This window comes from Festucalex cinctus, chromosome 4, assembly GCF_051991245.1.
Source record: "Festucalex cinctus isolate MCC-2025b chromosome 4, RoL_Fcin_1.0, whole genome shotgun sequence".
In the NCBI taxonomy this organism is placed as follows: domain Eukaryota; kingdom Metazoa; phylum Chordata; class Actinopteri; order Syngnathiformes; family Syngnathidae; genus Festucalex; species Festucalex cinctus.
The window spans coordinates 27,687,294-27,708,588 of NC_135414.1; the positions used below are offsets into that span (position 1 = coordinate 27,687,294).

A 21,295-nucleotide genomic window follows, 5' to 3' on the forward strand; every position below is an offset into this window, starting at 1 on the left:
ACAGAAGAAGCACCACGCCGCCGCCGCAGCGTGAATGCGCGGATTCAACCGGTGGCTTTTATTCCTTTCCAGCGTGCGGCCGAGTGTGACGGCCACAAAAGAGTGTCGAGCGGCACACAACCAGATGCGTTTACTGCACACGTGGGACACACCAATCGATTTTTTTTTTTTTTTGCTGACTTTTTTTTTTTTTTTTTTTAAGTGTGGGGGGGGGGTTTATGATTTGTGATCGTCCATCGCGTGGGTAGGCGTGCCACCACCAGATGAGCGCTCGGCTGGGCTGCGTGGAAGAAAAGCTGATTGTGATGAGAGCGGTCCGCTGTGGTGGTGCTGGTGCCTGAGAGAGCCTCCATGATTTAAGGATGCTGTTGGGAAATGCCTGGAGACAGAGATGACGAGATTTGTCAAAAGGCACTTGAACTCCTCTCAGATCTTTGTTCCAAGGGGGAAGTGCAGAGCGAAAACTGCCTGGATTTCATTTACTATTTCCGCGATTTGGCCAGGCCACGCTACACGGACTCAGGTGAGGATCGTCTTATAAACGATTTCGAATGAAATGAAGTCAAATGTGACTGATTTGAACGTGCACGTTTTGAACCCGAGTTTGCCATTTCTTTCTCCACATATTTCTACTGTTATTGCTTTGGATTTTTATTGCAATTATAATAGATCCATAATCCTATTCGTCTAATCGCAGAAGGGTGACAGTCTAGATTAACATTACTGAGCATGTTACCTGCTTGCAGTAAATCTATATGTTCTATGAAAGTTGGATTTACATTTGTGCGCGTGTTTGTGAAATGGATTTATAACGGGACTTCACTGAACTTGCTCAAACGTGTTGCAAAGGAAAAAAAAAAGAAAAAAAAAAGAGAGAGGTGTGAATTTTCTCAACACTGGCTCACACATTCATCACGCGAGAAAATGAATGGCACGTTTCGAGCACCCAAGCTGGTGCGTGTGCGCGTGCGTTTGCAATGGAGACAGAGTGAAGGCAGTGACAGCATGCAGTGTAGGCTGGAAGTGCACATTTTCAACATGTCTGTTTTCTCATTATATGTTTTGAATTATTGGACATATACGTTCTTATTCACCATATTGCCTACAAACTCAATATCTTTTCTTTTTCTCGGACATGCTCACACTCAAATACGAAGTCGTAAGGTGTAAAAAGAACACACCTGTCCACTATGACAGATTGAAATGATAAGGAAGCATTTATGACTATAGGGGAATTGGGCAATAATCGCAAACACTTCCTGAAGAAAAATGACAGATTTGAATCCTTTAGGGGACAAATGGTTGTATAGAGGAGGGCAATTACTCCCTGCATACAGGCCTAATAATTGATTCACTGAAGTAACCGCCTTCGGTCCCGGCTGTTTTACTGGATTTTGACTGATTTTGAAAGTCCCACAGAATATTGTGTTCTATTGCTATAAAAGCGTACTATATTTCTATCTGTTTCCATTTTGCAGCAATTAGCATTAGAACATAGCTACGTTTCATCAATAAAGTATTCACGTTCCTGGTGAAAACTCTACTGCCACCTGCTGGTCGTTTTTTGTAACAATTTCCATTGCTTTAAGCCACCTCTTCATGTCATAAGCCGCATAAAAGCCATCTGTATGCACTTGCGTTAAAAAACAAACAAAAACGTATAAATACGTTTTTGGGAGTGAAGGACAAAGGATTGAAAAACGTATTTACACGTTTTGGGGTTTGAATGAGTTAAGTGTTACACAAGCATTGGCGTCAGCAAGAATGAGATGAAAAAATATTTTCACAATTCTAATGCAAAAATATAAATTAAAAAGATTCTGAATTGTTTTAAAGTGCAATAAGTCAGGTCTTTCATAAAAGTATGAAAATATGTTTTAATTCATGTTAACAGTACCTTTAAATAAAAAAAACAAAACAATAAGATACAAAAAAAATTGTCATCTTAAAATCTATTTTGTTATGAATCTATGAGGAAAAGAGATTTAAGGTTTCATGAATCGCTGTCGGTCTGAAAAGGAAAATCGATTCAATATCGATTTTTCGTTTTTTTTTTTTTTAAACCCAGCCCTACTTCGCTGGCCGGGTGTTTTGGTAATACTTATTTGGCATCCATGCTTTATGCCGTCAAATATTATCTTACGCTTGACTTTACCATAACCCTTTATTTTCTATCTTGGAGTTAAAAAATTATTCCAAAAAGTGGTCCACATGTATTGTAGATTGTTGCCAGTGGGTTAGCTAGCAATGGTTTGTATTTTGAGTTATTTTGAAGGAATGATAAATTAACACATTAATATAAGATGTACACTGACTACTTTTCATCGCGTCAAAGTGTAATTTATTCAGTGTTGTCCCATGAAAAGATATAATGAAATGTCTGCAGAAGTGTGAGGGGTGTACTCATACTGTATCACACTGAGGGACAAATAAGAAGATCTCACGAGGGAGGCGTTCTCAGATTGCCTTCTCAGCACTAGGTTGCCTCCTACACTGCTGCATCTTTGAAGGGACCATAGACTCTAAAATTGTTTCACTCTCTTCATGGTTATACAGTCTCCGAGTCCCTCTAGATGACGATAGGTTTTGTTCACGCTGCTCTCTCTCTGGCAGCCTGCCCACATGACGCTGTCTTCACATGGCAGCGCTCTCCATTTGTCTACATTCCGCTTCCAAACCTCGCATGCTCTGGTTGGTATTCACAGGATCTCTTGAGCGCAGAGAGGACTCTTTGTCAGTTGGTGTGTGAAAGCCTTCTGACGGTGCCCACACACGTCTTTTGCTCCCTCACTAGCCGCTATGATTTAGAGGAGGCTCAAATTAGCTTCACCAATTTTATTATTTTGATGCAATATGCAGGCAAATAATTTAAACTAATAGTGTAGATCAGGGGTGTCAAACTCATGTTAGCTCAGGGGCCGCATGGAGGAAAATATATTACCAATTGGGCCGCATCGGTAAAATAACGGTATATAACTTAAAAACGATTGCCGTCAATTATACGCAGATTTTTGCTATTTGTGTGCCTGCCCTAAATTACAGAGCTCAGCTGTAATCATATTGTTCAAAAAAATAATAGAAATGCAAATGGAACGCGGCAACACTGAGTTCTGGATGTGTTAAATCGACCTGTTTTGCATATATTGTTCCCAGAATGCATTGCGTGGCGCAGTTAATGACGTTATAAGGATGCTAATCATTATATATCTATTTGTGTTACCAGTAATTGAATTTGTGTCGTATTTAAAACGTTTGTCGGTCTATGATTAAAATAAATAAATAAATAAATAAATAAATAAAGTTAAATAAGTTGTGTGTAAAATAATGACATCCAGGACGATTCTCCTGTACAAGTTGCATTGCTCATCTGAGGACTGCTTGTGAAATTAGAAATTTTATATATTTTGATTGTGGCCGGCCGGCTCATTAATTAGTCTGACAGTACCGTTTAAATTTTTTATTATTATTTTTTTTTAAACTTTATAAAATCCTCTCGTGGGCCGGATTAAACCCCTTTGCGGGCCTGATCCGGCCCGCGGGCCTTATGTTTGACACCCCTGGTGTAGATTATATTTTTGAGTATATAACGGGTAGGGCAGTATTTGTACTTTTCCATGAATAATTCATTAAAACTATACAATACTATTACTATAGAATTATGCTGACTGAAGCTGGAGTAAAAACACATATAAGGACTATCGGTACATTTGAAAATATGCCAAGAAAGGGCAAGAACGTATATTGGATAGAGACAGGCAGAATGGGGGAGGGAAAAAAATATCTAAAGACATCAAGCTTGATATACTGTATACAGTGGATCTAAAAAGTCTACACACCCCTGTTTAGATGCCAGGTTTTTCGGTATGAAAAAAATAAGAATAACCTGCAAATTTCAATTCAAAAAAGGGGAAGTAAAAAAGAGAGAGAGAATGTTGCAAAAGTGTGCACACCAGATAACTGGGGATGTGGGAGTGTTCAAAATGATTCTGATTCTAATTTCTACCACCATTTCAATCTACCTAATTAACCTGAAATAAATTTGTTCGAAGAGGCATTCTGATATGAAGAGGTGACTTAAAGCACTGGTAGTAGTACAAAAATGACAAGCAGCTGGCAGCAGAGTATAAGAGATCAACCAGGATCATGTTGCAATAAGCTATTTTTGTGAATGGGAATCAATATTGATGAAACTTAACTGTATTCTAATGATAATTGCTGCAAAATGGAAACAGATACAAATATATATTTCTTTTCCTGATGAAAGAAAAGATGCTAATCTTTCTTCTGGTAGGTTCCATGTTTTTATAGCAATGGAAGACAATATTCTGTGGGCCTTGCAAAATCAGTCAAAATCCAGTAAAACAGCGGGGGCCGAAGGGGTTGCTTCACTGAAAAAAAAGTTAGTGAATGGATCATTATACTACCAGTGAATGTAGATTTTTACCTCATTGTTCATGATGATTATTAGGTGAACTGCACACATTCTGATTAATTGTCCTTTGAGTGGCTTCTTGACAATCCCATACATATCTGTTCAAAAACCATAACTCTATGAAATGTACCGACTTTATTAACCAATAGCATGTGGCAGAGTCAAGACACGACCTGCGTTCAAGTCTGCCTCACTGCCCTCCCACAGAACGAGGCGCAACGAGCCAATAATAGGTATTGTCAGAATGATACAGCAGACTGATTTTATTACAGCACTGTGCAAGAGCATATGTGTGAGCATGAGATTAACTACAAGGGAGATGGTGAGGTCATTCGCCAATTCATCACAGTAGCTAACAATTGCCACCTCATTGCCCCCCCCCACCCCCAACATTATCATCATTAGAAATTGGAACCATCTTCACATATACCCATGCTGGTTTTCCCTGCTGCTTCTCAACAGTTGTTGCTGGGCAACAGTTGAGTCCTGCACATGCAGATTAAAATGGTAATAAAACAATATTAAGAGCCTTATTTATTTTATACAAGAATAATTAAAGGACAATACTCGGGAGTCCCAGGGAGAGATGTTGCAGTCTTTGAACAGCCACAGGAAGAGCATTAATTATTAATCAATATATATATATATGTATATATATATATATATATATATATATATATATATATATATATATACATATATATATATATATATATATATATATATATATATATATATTGCATTTACACACCACTATAATGGATTTGAAATAAAACTCAAGATCAGGAAGGCAGGAAGTGTTTGGTCGGTGCTGGATTTCACTTTGATTTATCTTTCTTTTCTCTTTATTTTTTTCTGACCTTTTCTCTGGTCTCCTGACCATTTAAACTTCACGACTCTGGCAAGATTCTGAAGTACCTGGTTAAGGCGAAGGATAATGGGATATTTATAAGGCTTTAGGTGAATTAATGTGTATAAATTTATACGTATTTGCACGCACACGCACGCACGCACGCACGCAAACGCACGCACGCACACACACACACAAAAAAAAAAAAAAAAAAAAAAAAAGAGCAATGATGATAAGACGTTGAATCGGTAAGACTACCGAATGAACAATTCTGAGCTCTTTAAAAAAAAAAAAAACTCAAGATCCAAAAGAATACTACATCACGTTGTTAAAGGTAGGACATGACATATGTGCTAATTGCAACGTAAACGTAAAAGGTGGTGCTAAAACATAGTGGTCAACCATTCGATGGCAACTATATCATTGTATATTATTATACAAAGCTATATGCTAATTAGAAGTTTTCTTGAAAAGCTACACACAAAAAAAAATGTCTTTATGCGTATCAATCAACAGTGAAACTTAAAAATTACGGTCACATTTAAGTAGAAAATATGTATACTTTCTGTGTGTGATGTTCCAGCAGTTTCTTTTGATATATTTTATTCATCCCACATTAGACATTTACAAAATGATTCACAAAACATTTTATGATGATTGGTACTCTCTTCAACCCGCTGCATGGGAACTAGCATACCATCATGGTGTTAACCAGTGGTGTCCAAACTATGACCTGGGGGCCATTTGTGGCCCACTGTCCACTATACTAAAAATAATACCTGCTACTAATAAATTGGTTAATACTGTGGATCTTTTCTAAATATTGTTGCTGCTATGTGAAAAACACATATGTCCATTTTTGTTTTATTTATTTATTTATTTATTTATTTATTTATTTATTTATTTATTTATTTTTACATTTTTACCTTTTTGATGTCTGCATTCAGTTTCATCCCCAAAACATAAAAACGGGAAAAAAAAAAATGACAAAATTTTTTTCCACATAGCAGCGCCAATATTCAAATTAACATTTTACAAAGAAACAAGCAACACAACACTGTGATGAATAGAGATTTTTTTTGCAAAAATTCCGACTGCTATAAAAATGGTCATCTTATGATAGCTTGTTCCTGTCCACACTCTAACCTCTTGTACAGTTCTAAACTATTTGCCTTATAGAAATCTGTTAAGTTTTTGCATGCTGCCCTCGGAGGAAAAAGTGTTGACACCCGGTGTAAACAAATTCCACCATTACACACTTTACTGCGATCAAAAATAAACATGGCTGAAACACTTTTACAAAACCATTACTAGAAAGTGTCTGGCTTACTTTAGGTAAATGTTAGTACGTCTCAACATGAACCATATTGTGTTACTGCTATTTGTGTTTTTGTGTTAAGAGTTCTACTTTTTTGTATCGGTACATGCTGTGAAGATGACAAGTCATTTGTTGTTTGGCAAAGTGTTAAGTTACAGATCATTTTAACTTGCTCTTGAAGAGATTTCACGCCCCAGGGGATAATTGAGAGACTAGCTAATCCTTATTTATCTAATTCAGGACTTAAATTCACCGCGATGATAAAATGTTTTGCCGATAGAAGAGCAGCATTATTTTTACTGGAAAAGAATTGGTTGGGGAAACCAACCGTGAGTGGGCTACATTCCAGGAAACTACAACGCTCTCTTTGACTGTATACCAGATATTCGGGGTGTGAATTGCCTAGTACCTGACGATTCGATTCGTATCACGATTCACAGGTCACGATTCGATTCGATACCGATTAATCCCGATACGAATTTATAAGTCGATTGTTGCGATTTTTTTTCATTCAAATTTAGAAAATACTAATCAGTAAGCTTGTAGAGTGTAAGATTTATATGAAAATGTATTATTTATTTATCTGAAATTTCAGTCTTATAGAAGTTGTCATCTGTTTCATGTTTGAACAGCATTAAAATAAAATATTAAGGCTTAATGTTCCGTTCATATAACATTCTTCCATGCTCAAGGTGTGAATCCTAACCCGAAGTCAGACGTTTTGTTGAATATTTTTCCATTAAAAATGGAAGTTTAAAAATCGATTCACACACACACAAAAAAATAAATAAATAAAGGTAATGATGATAAGACGTTGAATCGGTAAGACTACCGAATGAACAATTCTGAGCCCTTAAAAAAAAAAAAAAAAAAAAAAAAAAAAAAAAAAAAAATCGATTTTTTTTTATTGAATCGATTCGAGAATCGCGCGATGTAGTATCGCGATATATCGCCGAATCGATTTTTTTTTTTTTTTTTTTTTTTTTTACACCCCTACCAGATATACTCATAAACAAGAAAGGAAGTCAGAAACACAAACACTCTGGATAGTACCCAAAAAGAACAGTGGATCCTGTGGGCCCCTTTTCTATAATACAAAGTCACTGTTGTAAAAGAGTGCATAAAAGCAGAAATGTTCAAACTCCCGTCACTTTTTGTCTTCTGCAGATGTGTCGGTGAGTCTGCTATCGCTTGTGGTGACAGCCTGCGGCTTGGCTCTATTCGGGGTCTCCCTGTTTGTGTCTTGGAAGCTCTGCTGGATACCATGGCGGGAGCGTGGTCTGTCCCCCACAGCCAAGGAGCCCCACGGGGGGCACCTCAACCCAGCCATGAGCCCTTCACCCGCGCAGCCCGTGCCGAGGCAGCCGGTCTACACGGCCGTGGACCCCCCGGCCCACACCCGCCGTGAGTCGTCCCACTGCTCCATCGCAAAGGAGCCGACTCACACGGCGTCGGTTGTATCTGTGGAGGCTCCGGTAACGCCTGTATCGCCCCCTCCTGTCGCCCTGGCCGCGCCGGAGGCAGCCATGAAGATCAGTCACACATCTCCAGACATTCCGCTCGACGCCCAGGAAAAAAGTCGGGAAAACGGGGTTCATACCAACCCTCGGATTCAGAGACAGACGACAGAACCCTCATCCTCCATATCAGAAATTGGGTCAGTTATCGTGTCGGGTATATTTTAAAATTTGTAAACACTTAATATTTGCGTTACTGGTTTTCAAGTTATATAGATTAGGGGTGGGCCACGATCCTGTATATTTTAGATGTTTTCCCACAGGGTCATTATCAGAGCAGAGCTTGCTAATGAGTTGATAATTTGAGTTGCCCACCTCTGATCTAGATCATAAGATACAGGAAAAACACAAATGAAAGGACAAATTCAACCATGTGTTCAGTAGGAGGTGCGTATTTATGAGGGCGTATAATATGGTGAGTTGCTAAATTAGGAATTTTCAACCAACTGACCAACCTTTATTTATATAGAACCTTTCATAAATTAAAATGCAACTTAAGGTGCTAAACAATTAGAACATCTATAAGAAAAAGAAAAAAAAACATCTACCCCCCCCCCCCCCCCCCCCCACCAAACCAACTAAATTTAAAAAGATAATCTCAAAACGAAATGAAAACGAACCCGAATTAAACTTCCAAAACTATAATAACCCAATCAACCCAAAAATAAAAAATTAAAAAAAAATTAAAAAATGGCGGGGCACAGAGAAACAATGTGAGGAAAAGCACCCAGGATAACTAAAAGGCAACAAAAATAAAATCAGTTAAAAGCTAGTCAAAACAGAATAAAAGCCTAAATCAAAGCTAAAAGACAATAACGGACAATAAAGGAACTGTAAACTAAGAAAATAAATAAAAGGGGTTAAAAAGATCATTTAAATGCCAAACTAAAAAAAAAAAGAAAAGTGTGTCTTGAGCCTTCAGTCTTGGCAAAAGACTCCTACACTTTTGCCTTCACTCTAATGATGTTAACTGTTAACCTTCTTTGTCCACAGACAGGGCTCGATCCGCCGGCACATGAACTTGTCAAACCCCGACTTCAACGTGGCCCAGTTCCAAAGGCAGGACTCGCTCACTGGAATGGGCCTGGGCCTGGGCCGCCTCAAACCAGAGCTCTACAAACAACGCTCTCTGGAAGGAGACGACGCAAGTCACAGAGGCGGAGGATGCGGGTGCCTCCATTTCATCCTCAAGTTTGACTGTGACCTGGAGCAGTTGATAGTTAAGATCCACAAAGCGGAGGACCTCCCAGCCAAGGATTTCTCTGGAACCTCTGACCCTTACGTTAAGATCTACCTGCTGCCTGACCGGATGACCAAGCATCAGACCAAGGTTCACCGCAAGACGCTAAACCCTGTGTTTGATGAGGTTTTCTTGTTTCCCGTGGCCTACTCGGAGCTTCCCACACGCAAGCTGCACTTCAGCGTCTACGACTTCGACCGGTTTTCACGACACGACATTATTGGCCAAGTGGTTGTGGACAACTTCCTGGATCTGGCAGATTTCCCACGGGAGACAAAACTCTGCCGGGAAATCAAATACGTCTCCACGGTGAGTAATTAACGGCTTCAAAAATGAGGCAGCATTAGAAATTACAACTTTCTTTTTAATCTAGAGCTGAAAAACTACAATTCATGATCTTGACAGCCACAAAACTCTCTTTTAGATACAGCGCTATGTGCTGAGACTATTCAGGAAAATCACCAATAAACGCAGAACTGAAAAATAACCTTGTGAGAAATTGTTGTGACTAGATTTTGAAGTCATATTCCTGTGACAAAGAGCTCAAAGTTCAAACTCGCAAGTTTGGTGCAAATACATGTAAGATGTAGAAATCGGACACCAGACAACAATGTGAATGAATTCAAACATTGCATAATCAATATTTCATCCAATCAAAGGGACTTGGAGAAAAGACAATTCAACTACCCTTAAAACAAAAATTTTCTTTGATTAATGCATTATGTGATACACAATCAATGAAGGCACAGTTGTTCCAATTAAAAAGGGACCAATTTTAGTAGCTTTCTGCTGTAAACTAAAAACACAGAAAATTAGAGGTGGCAAGAGATAGATTTAGACGCACTTTAGCTCGTAATCTCAGCAATGACACGTCATTTTAACAAGCTTGTAGTAGACTCTCATGTGCAGACAGTATATTTTATTTTAATTTAATTTTATTGACTCTCAGAGAGGTATTCATTCAACAGTGATTATTATCTGCACTGGTATAGTTATACACTGCATCATACTCAGAGGAGTTTTTAATATTTTGGAGAAGGTGAAAATGTTTGGGCGGCACGGTAGTCGAGTGGTTAGCACGTCGGCTTCCCAGTTCTGAGGTCTCTGGTTCGAGTCCAGGCTCGGACCTTCCTGGGTGGAGTTTGCATGTTCTCCCCGTGCCCGCGTGGGTCTTCTCCGGGTACTCCGGTCTCCTCCCACATTCCAAAGACATGCATGGCAGGTTAATTGGGCGCTCCGAATTGTCGCTAGGTGTGCGTGTGAGTGTGGATGGTTGTTCGTCTCTGTGTGCCCTGCGATTGGTTGGCAACCGGTCCAGGGTGTCCCCCGCCTACTGCCCAGAGCCAGCTGAGATAGGCGCCAGCAGCCCCCGCGACCCTTGTGAGGAATAAGCGGTCAAGAAAATGGATGGATGGATGGATGGATGAAAATGTTTGATGCAGTGTTGTTATGAACCACAGCAATACTGCAGTAATAAACTTTTTTTATTGTTCGCTGAATGCATCCTTTCAGTGTCAATCAAAACTGAGGATCATCTTTAGAAAGATACAACTATTGTATCTTATATTGTGTGAACCTAATGTAGCCAGTTAACTCATTCACTCGCAGTCATTTTCACTGAAGCAACCCCCTTCGCTCCTGGCTGTTTTACTGGATTTTGACCCATTTTGCAATGCCCACAGAATATATATTGTTATAAAAACATGGAACCTACCAAAAGAAAGAGAAGAGTCTCTTCTTTCATGAGGAACACAAATATATATTTCTATCTGTTTCCATTTTGCAGCAAATTGGATTACATTGTAGCTAAGTTTCATCAATATTCACAAATCTGCTTAGAATTGTGGGGAAACAGCTTGTTTTCATCATCATTTCTTATACTCTGCTGCCACCTGCTGGCCGTTTTTGTAATTATATTACTTTTTTTTTTCCACCTGTTAACTGCAGTTGGGAGGGTGCATCAAAGCCTTCTGTATGCTCTACCATAAAAAAAAGAAAAAGAAAACAAAACGTATAACTACGTCTTTGGACGTGCATACATTTAAAATAGAACGTATTTATACGTTTTTGGGAGCAAATGAGCTAAAAGGCATTTTTATTTTCTAATAAATATAACTGATTAAGGCCATCATTATCAACATTACAAAACATTAATAAATAGAACACAATTTAATCAATCATGGTCTATTTTTATGCATTAATTTTTTCAATAGGCATGAAATGTCATGACATCAAATTAAATACCTGAAACACACAAAGACCAGAGGAAGCAATCGGGGCTGTGTAAAGAAGTCATGAGCAACTGCTTAAACGCACCTTTTTGTGCTTGGCCTCACTGGAAAGAAAAAGGAGTAAAAAGCTGCCCGTGTAATTGCAAGATCTCATTTATTGAAATTACAACCTTTAGCGAAAGCAATCACACTACACAGTGCAATAATAGCTGAGTATAATGTCTCCAAAAGGCATTGAGTGCATTTTGTATCCACACAGGGAGCTGTTGCTGGTTGGGAAGGGCCAGCCAAATATTTTTGCCTGCTTAATTGGGCCAGGACAATATCAATAACAAGTCGGTGTAATGATCCATCCTTGTAGGATTTTCCCCCCCACTCAATCCCAATATTTTTTCCCAGCACTTCCAGATGTAATCATGAGATTTAGTCACATCGGGATGCATTATGTAAATTTGGTAATATTTGTTTATGGTCATTTTCTACACCATGGTGAACGTTTGCTAACATTCTGTATTAGGCTGTTGACGCTGACATCAAATTTAGCGAGTAAAGCGGTTGATTTCACGGTCTCGCATTCATCTGAATGCTATTAGTCGTATCATTACAGCTGGCCTCCAAAAATACGGTTTCTTTATTAGTGCCTCTAAACATAATCTGCACAACTTTGAGTGTGCTTTATCCCGACTGTGCATTTGTGTTTACACACGCCGAGGCGGAATGAACAATTACACAGCGAGCGCAGATGGATGTCAATGTCAGCCACATTTGTCATCTTCAATTCTTTAATATGATTTTGTGATGGCTGCTGACCTTTATCCCTGGCGCAATCTCATCTCGTACTTGATTTATATTAACCTATTGCCTATTGTTCATTGGAGCGTCAATAAGCGTAAGCTCCCAAAAAGTTGATTGAGATGTTTTTCTGTCAGTGCATCTCAAAAGACGTTAGCGGGTATTGATTTCGACAGTATTGATTTGTGTGCAAAATTTGAATTGATGGTTGCTTATGGGCGCCGCCATTTCCCACCATGTTGATTCTTAATCGGCGCTACAATAGCTCCGCGGCATATGATTGGTAGTCTGGCGCTCTTCAATCATGTTTTGATCTGTTTCCGCTATCATTCCTGAAAGTTCAGATCCAGCACGCAGAAATACACGCACGGAACAGACTGCTGCACACTGTGCACAGTTTGCCTTGTCGCAAAAGCCAACACGGTCTTTGTAAATAATGTACAGTACATCTCAGCATGGGAATTAGTCGCAGCCATCGGCAATTTTAGCAAATTCATGTGAAGGGAGAGAAATTAGCGGGTAATTGCTGTATCAATATTTGACCATATTGTGTGTTTCATTGCCAGATTTTACAATCTGTTATAGCAACGTGATTGAGAATGTATTAAAGCACAATTTTGTTCATATGATATATGCATTTATTTGTCACTGTATTCATTTTATAATGACATATCAGGCGCTCGTCTCAATTAAAACAAGTTTGAATAACAATAATTTAAGTATAAATTAATATTCCGTCAAAAACGGTGAATACAAATACAATTAAATCCTTTGTTTTGTACAGACTATGACATTCAATAGTTTTCATTAAAGGAGACAATGTGTCTTGCGATTGGCTGGCAACCAGTCCAGGGTGTACCCCGCCTACTGCCCAAAGCCAGCTGAGATAGGCTCCAGCACCTCTGCGACCCTTGTGAGGAATAAGCGGTCGAGAAAATGGATGGATGGATGGAGACAATGTGCAGGATTTCTTGCCATCGAGTCTCCCCCTTTGCTTTGCTCTCGCTAACTTTTGCTAGCTTCTACCGCTAGCCACTCTTGTTAGCCACACCAGCTAGTTTTTTCCTTATTACTCGTTCACCATTAGAGGTCACTAAATCTTACACACTGTCCTTTTAGTACTCCACACACAACTTCTTTAAGTATTGGTGAAAGCCGCATGCTATTTCCAGCTGCTAGCTTCTACAGGGCTTGTTGCTAAATGTAGCCCTCGTGCGTAAACGTAAACGCAAGCCTCAATAAAATGCAAAGAAACGGCAAGATGATGACGAAAAACTTAATGCAATGAAAGATTCCGATAAAGATTTTTAAACATACAATAATTTCTGAAAAATAAAGCAACTAAAACACGTATAATGTGCTGCAATAATTCTGTGGAGTTGGATTGTTAATAATGAAGGGTAGTTAAATACCATTATGTGCTTCTGTAGTTGGCAGAATACTGCAAGTGCCTTCTCTCCCCACTTCTTTTTGCATCTTCGCGGAGAAGATGCACCATTTTAGCAGGTAGAGTGCCCATGTGATTAACCGCAGTAATGCTTTGGCTAAGACTCAAACACCTGGCCATGCTTGACTGAGCTGGCATACTAATTGCAAAGTGTGTGCGTCAGTATAGCAGCTCCTTGAAATGCCCACTTGCACAAGTGAAATTCCACCTTAAAAATGCTTCGCCTCGTCACATACAACAACGATTATGTGAAGCAGTTCAAAACAAATCAGGCAAGAGTTTTCCACCAGATATATTTGTGTGCCGCTTCTCACCTCTTCTCTGAGTTATTTTAAGAGCAAGTGAGAAGTGTGTCTCTGTTTCTCCATTCTATACCGTAAGTCTCCATTTGTGGAGAAGCAAGAACATGTCTTAACTCATTTGCTCCCAAAGACGTATTTATACGTTTTTTTTTTGTTTTTTGTTGTTGTTGTTGTTGTTTTTTTTTTTATGCTAGAGCAGGATTTGAGGCTTTGATCCAGCCTCTGACCTGAAGAGGTCGCTTAAAAGCAATGGTAGTTATTACAAAATTCGGCCATCAGGTGGCAGCAGAGTATAAGAGATCAGCCAGGCCCACGTTGCAACAAGAAACTTGTGAATAATGATGAAAATTAGCTATATTCTAATGCTAATTGCTGCAAAACGGAAACAGATACAAATATACTGTTTTTTTCCTGATGAAAGAAGAGACTCTTTCTTTCTTTTGGTAGGTTCCATGTTTTTATAGCAGTAGGACACAATATTCTATGGCCTTTGCAAAAAATCAGTCCAAATCCAGTAAATGGAACGGGGTTGTTTCAGTGAAAACGGCTGGGAGTGAATGAGTTAATTAAAGCACATTCTCAGCTACTGTCCGACACACTTAGCCCATTACATAAAATCAGTAGTGAAAACGTAATGACCGTTTGCCTATATTTTATATATATAATATGATTTGTGATTTTTGTTTTTTGTTTTTTGTTTTTTATCTTTTAGGATAACGTGGACCTGGGTGATCTAATGTTTTCTCTGTGTTACTTACCAACTGCCGGTAGACTGACCATTACAATGATAAAGGCTCGCAATTTGAAGGCCATGGACATCACGGGTGCATCTGGTAATTCCAAGTCTCGTTCTGTTTACGCGTTTTGACTTGTGTTCTGAATCTGTTTAACTATAGTCTCTTTTATCCCGAAAAACCTTCCAGATCCGTACGTGAAGGTTTCACTCATGTGTGACGGTCGCAGACTGAAGAAGCGGAAGACCTCCACAAAGAGGAACACTTTGAATCCGGTGTATAACGAGGCCATTGTTTTCGATGTCCCCCCTGAGAACATAGAGCAGATCAGCTTGTTGATTGCGGTGATGGATTATGACCGGTGAGAAATGTGGTTTTGGGTTGACCTTTCTTTCCTTGTTAGTCACTTTCAATATTGTAGACCGCAATGCACCTGCTGACCATACGTTATTGTCTTGTCTTGTCTTTGCTCCTGTGTGCACAGAGTCGGTCATAATGAGGTCATCGGCGTGTGCCGGGTCGGCAATGATGCGGACAACCTCGGTCGGGACCACTGGAGTGAAATGCTCACGTACCCACGGAAACCTGTCGCCCACTGGCATCCTCTTGTGGAGGTGATGACTTGAATAAGATTATGTGTGTCTATGCAAGCAGCAGGACTGACTTTTTTAGTATTCTAACATTTGTTGAATATTTAAAAATACTACAATGGAACCTAAACATTCAAATGGGCTACTAGTTGTATAACCTGTACGGATGTAACGATATCCAAACATCACGAAACGATATTATCACGATATGAAGGTCACGATACGATAATTATCACAATATTGTGGGGGCGTTGGCGATATTTAAAAAAGATCACAATATTGTAAAAAAGAGAGCTCATACTAAAAAAAAAAAAAAAGCATAATTTTGTGCTTTTGTCCATAACAGCAATGCATATAAACCACCTACAATCTCTAATAACAATATTGAGTCACTTACTTGCTAATGCAAGCACACATTGATCGCTTCACAAGCAAATTTGGTTCCCCTTCATCTGACAATTAGCGTAGATTTTAAACATAGAAGGCCAAAACATTCCTAATGAAAATTAAATGGCACTAATAAACTAGCCACTAGATGGTGCTAGAACTGCACAAATGGAAATCAACTTGACTTTTTTTAACCGATGTGTTCCTTTTAAATATTGTGAACATGACGATGACGATATTGTGGCAGTTTTAATTTCACGATATCACGATATTGCCCTTATCGTGACATCCCTAATAACCTGACCAAAATATTTGGGAGAATCAGTCCTCAAAAGTTGTCCAGAAACGTGTCCTTTTCAGTACACTCATGAGATTTTAACAAGACAATTGCATCGTCAGTAATAATAATCTTTATATTTACATTTCAAAGTCAACTAATTTATACATTTGTACAGGAACATTTGTACAAGAAATTGCAAACTAGATGTAGTCACGGATGCCAAGTCTTTTATTCTTTGTAAAGGTAAAATGGGTGCATCTAATGAAGTGGCCAGTAAGTCCGTATTGGCAATGTGCAGAAAACGTCCAAGTAAAACAAATTGAAGTCTGGACTCGGTGGACGTATTTTTGAGTCTAACCTCGGTGAAAGCAGGTTCAAGTGTTTTGGCTCTGGGGAGACAGCTTGAAGTGGAGCAAGAGAAGAAAAAAAAAAAGCTCACTCTGCCAGGCTTGGCTTTAATTCCGGAGTCCATGCCTTTGAATTAATTATCTGCAAAATCTAGGAAGTCTTTTGTCAGAAGGAAAAGAGGGCGTTAAGGGAATTCATCACCTCATTAACTTCCTTAATGAGAACGGGTAGACTGCTGGTCAGATTCTGTTGTCACTGTGAATGGTGGCAAGTGGACCTAAGTACAGACAAAAAAACAGGCATACACTTTATTTCTTAACTAGAACTTTCAACTAAAAAAATTGCTCGGGGATAATGTGACTGAGCTGAACATGTCAACAACAACAAAAAGAAAAAAAGTATGAACCAAAAGACCATAATAATGGTTGGTTTGTCTCATCATATCATTGTGAAGAAGATACAACGCAGAAGAATGAATGCCAGAAATATTTTCGACAGCTAACAAAATTCATAGTCAGAGTTGGATTTTGGCACAACAACGTTCCCAAGATGTTGCCGATTATCATCATTTTGACGAATATATATAAAGTATGTCAGAACCAGCAAGTTCCAAGGATGAGAACATGAATACCTCACTCATCTGAAATAGACACATTATATCTGATTGAGCTTCAGTCCTTGAGGGATGGAACAGCTATGCGGTCCTTTCATAAAACTGCAAAGCAAAGTGAGCAGTAAATGCGTAAGAAAAAAAAAAAAAAGTTTCAGTAAAGTGAAGAAGACTGACTCATACATGATAGCATTAGTTTGAATGCTTGGATTTTACAAATCAGTCAAGAAAAATATGGAATTAAAATAGCTGAACTTGAAACGAAAATAAAATAAAAATAAAAAAGCGGTGTCAAACAAGCAATCATGGTGAGACAAAAAGACCAAACAGGGAAGGAGACAAGCAATTGAGCAAGTGAGCTCATTGAAACTAGTGGAGACCACGCTCGCAACATCATTAATAGCGTCTCCTGTTTTGTCCTTATCAAAAACTTCCCTGCTTTCCTCCCGGCTTGTACCAGTTACGTCATTTTAAATCGTTATCAGCATTCTTATTTTAAATAGCGCAGTGGGGAAGCTAATGAGAGGGAAAGGGGAAGACAAAGCCTTGTCATGATTTGGCCTAGGGCGGGACGAGATGGGTTTTCTTCCACTGGAAATAACAATCAACTTTCTATGTCAGGTCACATGGCTGTTAATAGAAAAGGAAAAAAAGAGATGTGCAATTTTCTTGTAATAGTCACATTTTGTTTGAATTAACCATAAAGAGAGAAAAATAGAAATACGTCATCTGTAGATTTCAAAGATCTCTCCTTCCCTGTGGTTGGAGGCTATGTTTGTCGTAATACAGCAAACGACCACCAGGTAGCAGGAATGATCATTTGACTTACATTTTTATTGACCTCAACAGTAGTCTGTAATCGTGTTCTAGCCAGTAGCCAGCTAGCTTAAGTTTGCTGCTATAAATTTAAAATGTTTGCTTGCACCCGTGGTAGCGAAATACTGGTTTGCCTGTCTTATTTATACATTCGTGAAAAACGTAACGTCAGAATACACTTTCAGTTCAAGCGGGTTAGCTCTTTTGCTAACGCTACACGCTAACAAGCTGAGGTCAGACAGTAACAGCATAGAAGACCAACAAAAACGGTGACACAAAAGTGTTTTTTTTCATATTCTCAATAAAACAATAAGTAGTTATCTATCTATCTATCTATCTATCTATCTATCTATCTATCTATCTATCTATCTATCTATCTATCTATCTATCTATCTATGTTTAGGTTTGTTTATTAAAAGGACAGTGTGCAATAACGTTGAAAAGATGGCTGCACCCGATTTAGCAAAATGCTAGTTTCCATCTGTAGTCCTCATAAAATAAAATTACGTAACAGCCAAAAATTACATACAAACAACATGCGAAGTACCATCTATCTATCTATCTATCTATCTATCTATCTATCTATCTATCTATCTATCTATCTATCTATCTATCTATCTAGCTTGCTAGCTTGCTAGCTAGCTAGCTTTCTAGCTAGTTAGCTAGCTGTAAATCTTGCATCTTGTGTAAAACATCTCCTGAAGTAAAAGGCAACACCTATTTATGATTTTGTATCTGTATATGAATGGAACATACTGCACATGTTCACATGTTCATGAAGTGTGAACTGTTTTGAATGAAATTGAATCTATTTGGAAAAAAAAGAAAAAAAGAAAAAAAAGTCATCACTTGCAAAATTATTGAAGAATGAAAGACCCGTTCTGGCCCATATTCAGAGATAAAGTACTGTTACAAACATAATATTTGGAAATAATCCAAATAAAACCAGTGATCTGTGCACTGAATTAAAAACAAAAAACATGATGTATCTCCTTGGTCGGGAGTTTTGCTTCCATGCTGGCTTTATTTAAAGTCAAGTATTATCTTTGAGGAGTCCCTATATTTGCCTGTGAATACCACAAATATACTACTAATATTTTCATACTGTGCTTTTTTTTTTTTTGCAGTACCAGGGGACCACAGGTAGTAGCCAGGGAGGATCCTGTAACTCTCTAAAGGCACCTCCCTCTCCATAGCCCAGAATAACATTTTACGTAACATCTCGCCAGGCGCTCGGCTCAGCGTTGTGCTGCTGTGGATTACTGCACATGCACAATGGGGAGAATAGTGCAGCCATCCAAAGGTAATTCAGGATGGAGAGAGACACAACTGGATCAGTTGCATGTTGAATGATCACATTGATGGATGTTGTTCCTTTTTATAATGTTCCATGAGAGAAAAACAAAAACAAAACATCTGTCGTCTGACTTCCTGGGTTCACACGAGTCACTGTTTTTACATCGTCTTGTTATTTGTCTTTATCGGAGGTGAGTCTGTGATTGCAAAAATGTTCTTTACAACCAGTCAAACTGCCTTTTCTTCTCTTTCACTTGGTGGTGATTGGTGCATGAGGTCTTGCTTGTTGGGATATCGCCCCTTGTTTGTTTGCCTCTTCCTTGGGCTTTTTATGTGTTGTTCTGTTTGTTGACGTGTAGTGGAAGTTCTCAAGAAGGTGTTTGTCAGTGAAAAAAAAAAAAAAAAAGTCTAAATATTGTCAGTAAATATGATTAAATCAAAAATAGCCATCTCCGATCCAATTTTACCAGCATAATTGTTCATTTTAAAATCAATGCATTAGTTTCGTTTTCGTTCCTTGACACGTTAAAAGCTCACATGCAGGAAAAAGTCATTAGCTTAATATTACGAACATAAATCTTTATTAAGACTATTCTATTAATGTAGTCTTGTTACATTCTTGCAACAATGGAGTTGGTAGGAGATGGTATATATAATATAAACATGTACGTATTGTTTCAATACGTATATACAATATAAGACGAGAAATAAATTATTATGGTTAACAATAACCCAGTAACAAAAAGCCTTCAAAAACTTGTGTATCAAAAGCAAAATGGGACAGCGTGAATTCCAAAGATTCGTTTAAACCAGGGGTGTCAAACTCATATTAGCTCCAGGGCCACATGGGGGAAAAAAAATATATTCCCAAGTGGGCCGGACCGGGTATATAATTTAAAAACAATTGGTGTCAGTTTTTATTTTACTTTTTTTTTTTTTTTTTTTTTTTTTTTTTTAAATAAACCGTAACTTTAAGTTGTGTGTAAAATAATGACATCCAGGTCAATTCCGTGTTCAAGTTGCATTGCCTCATCAGGATTGGATGTGAAATTACAAATTTATGTATTGATTTTGGCCAGCAGATTAATTGGTCCGACATTACTAGTTTTTTTTTTTTTTTTTTTTTTTACTTTTGTAATGTACGGAGGCTGATTTGCCATGGACGGCGCAGCGGGACAGCAAAAAAAAAAAAAAAAAAAAAAAAGGAGCGCAATTGAAGTCCATTAGTAAACATTTATTCCAAAGGAACAAAAAGAAAAGTGGGCTCGACGCCACCGCACATTACAATTACCGTTCACGGCATACAAACAAAAACATTCTTCGCCAAAAAGGAAAAAGGATACTACTGCCACACAAAAATAACTGCCGATTGTTACACTTTACAAGAGCATCTCACGGGATTAAACCACTTTGCGGGCCTGATCCAGCCCGCTCCCCGTATGTTTGACACCCATGCTTTAAACTCTAAAAACATGGATCGAGCCACGTCACAGCTTTCCCTTGCAATGCTCCATCAGGCCTGGCACTATGGACGCAACCCAATGTGTTATTCATAATTTGTCGAGATGTTGTCCAACTCTAAAATGGTTGTCTTATGAGGAACTTGTGTTTTGGTTCTTTGTTGCATGCAAACATGAAATGGCTGAAGGTGGTCCTGTTGTTGGAAAATAATAGATTTTTTTTTTCAGATGTAATCAATTCAAAGATGACTGCATATGATTATACATCAAAACATTCTTTTTTTTTCTTCTTCCCCCCCTCCCAGTTCCTTGTCATGTGGCCTAACAAATGTTCTTTTATCTACCTAAAATGTTTGGAGATTGCCACGTCTCTCTACTGTGCCTATGTGGATGTTATTTTTTTTAGGTTAGTGCTGTTCTGTTTTACCTGTTCAATAACGGAGAGCGGTTACAATAAAGCGTTGTTGTAATTGCAATCAGATGACTTTCAGTCATTTTTATTCACAGACACTAAATTACACTTGAGGGTTTGAAATTGGAGAACGGAGGCATACGTTGACATTTGTTTTATTACAGTAAAATGCCATACAAACAAATACTTATACTGTGGGGAACATGTTCTATTTGTTTTGTAAGGTCAAAAAC

General features: G+C 38.4%; 1 protein-coding gene across 1 annotated transcript; it reads left to right on the plus strand.

The window, feature by feature from the left end:
- Positions 1-213: 213 nt before the first annotated feature.
- On the plus strand, positions 214-20,129 carry syt9a (synaptotagmin IXa). Its single transcript, XM_077520041.1, has 7 exons — positions 214-523; positions 7,768-8,257; positions 9,111-9,666; positions 14,842-14,962; positions 15,053-15,224; positions 15,348-15,477; positions 19,022-20,129. The coding sequence occupies exons 1-7, from the start codon at positions 376-378 to the stop codon at positions 19,088-19,090; spliced, it is 1,686 nt and encodes a 561-aa protein (XP_077376167.1). The 5' UTR covers positions 214-375; the 3' UTR covers positions 19,091-20,129.
- The last annotated feature ends 1,166 nt before the right edge of the window (positions 20,130-21,295 follow it).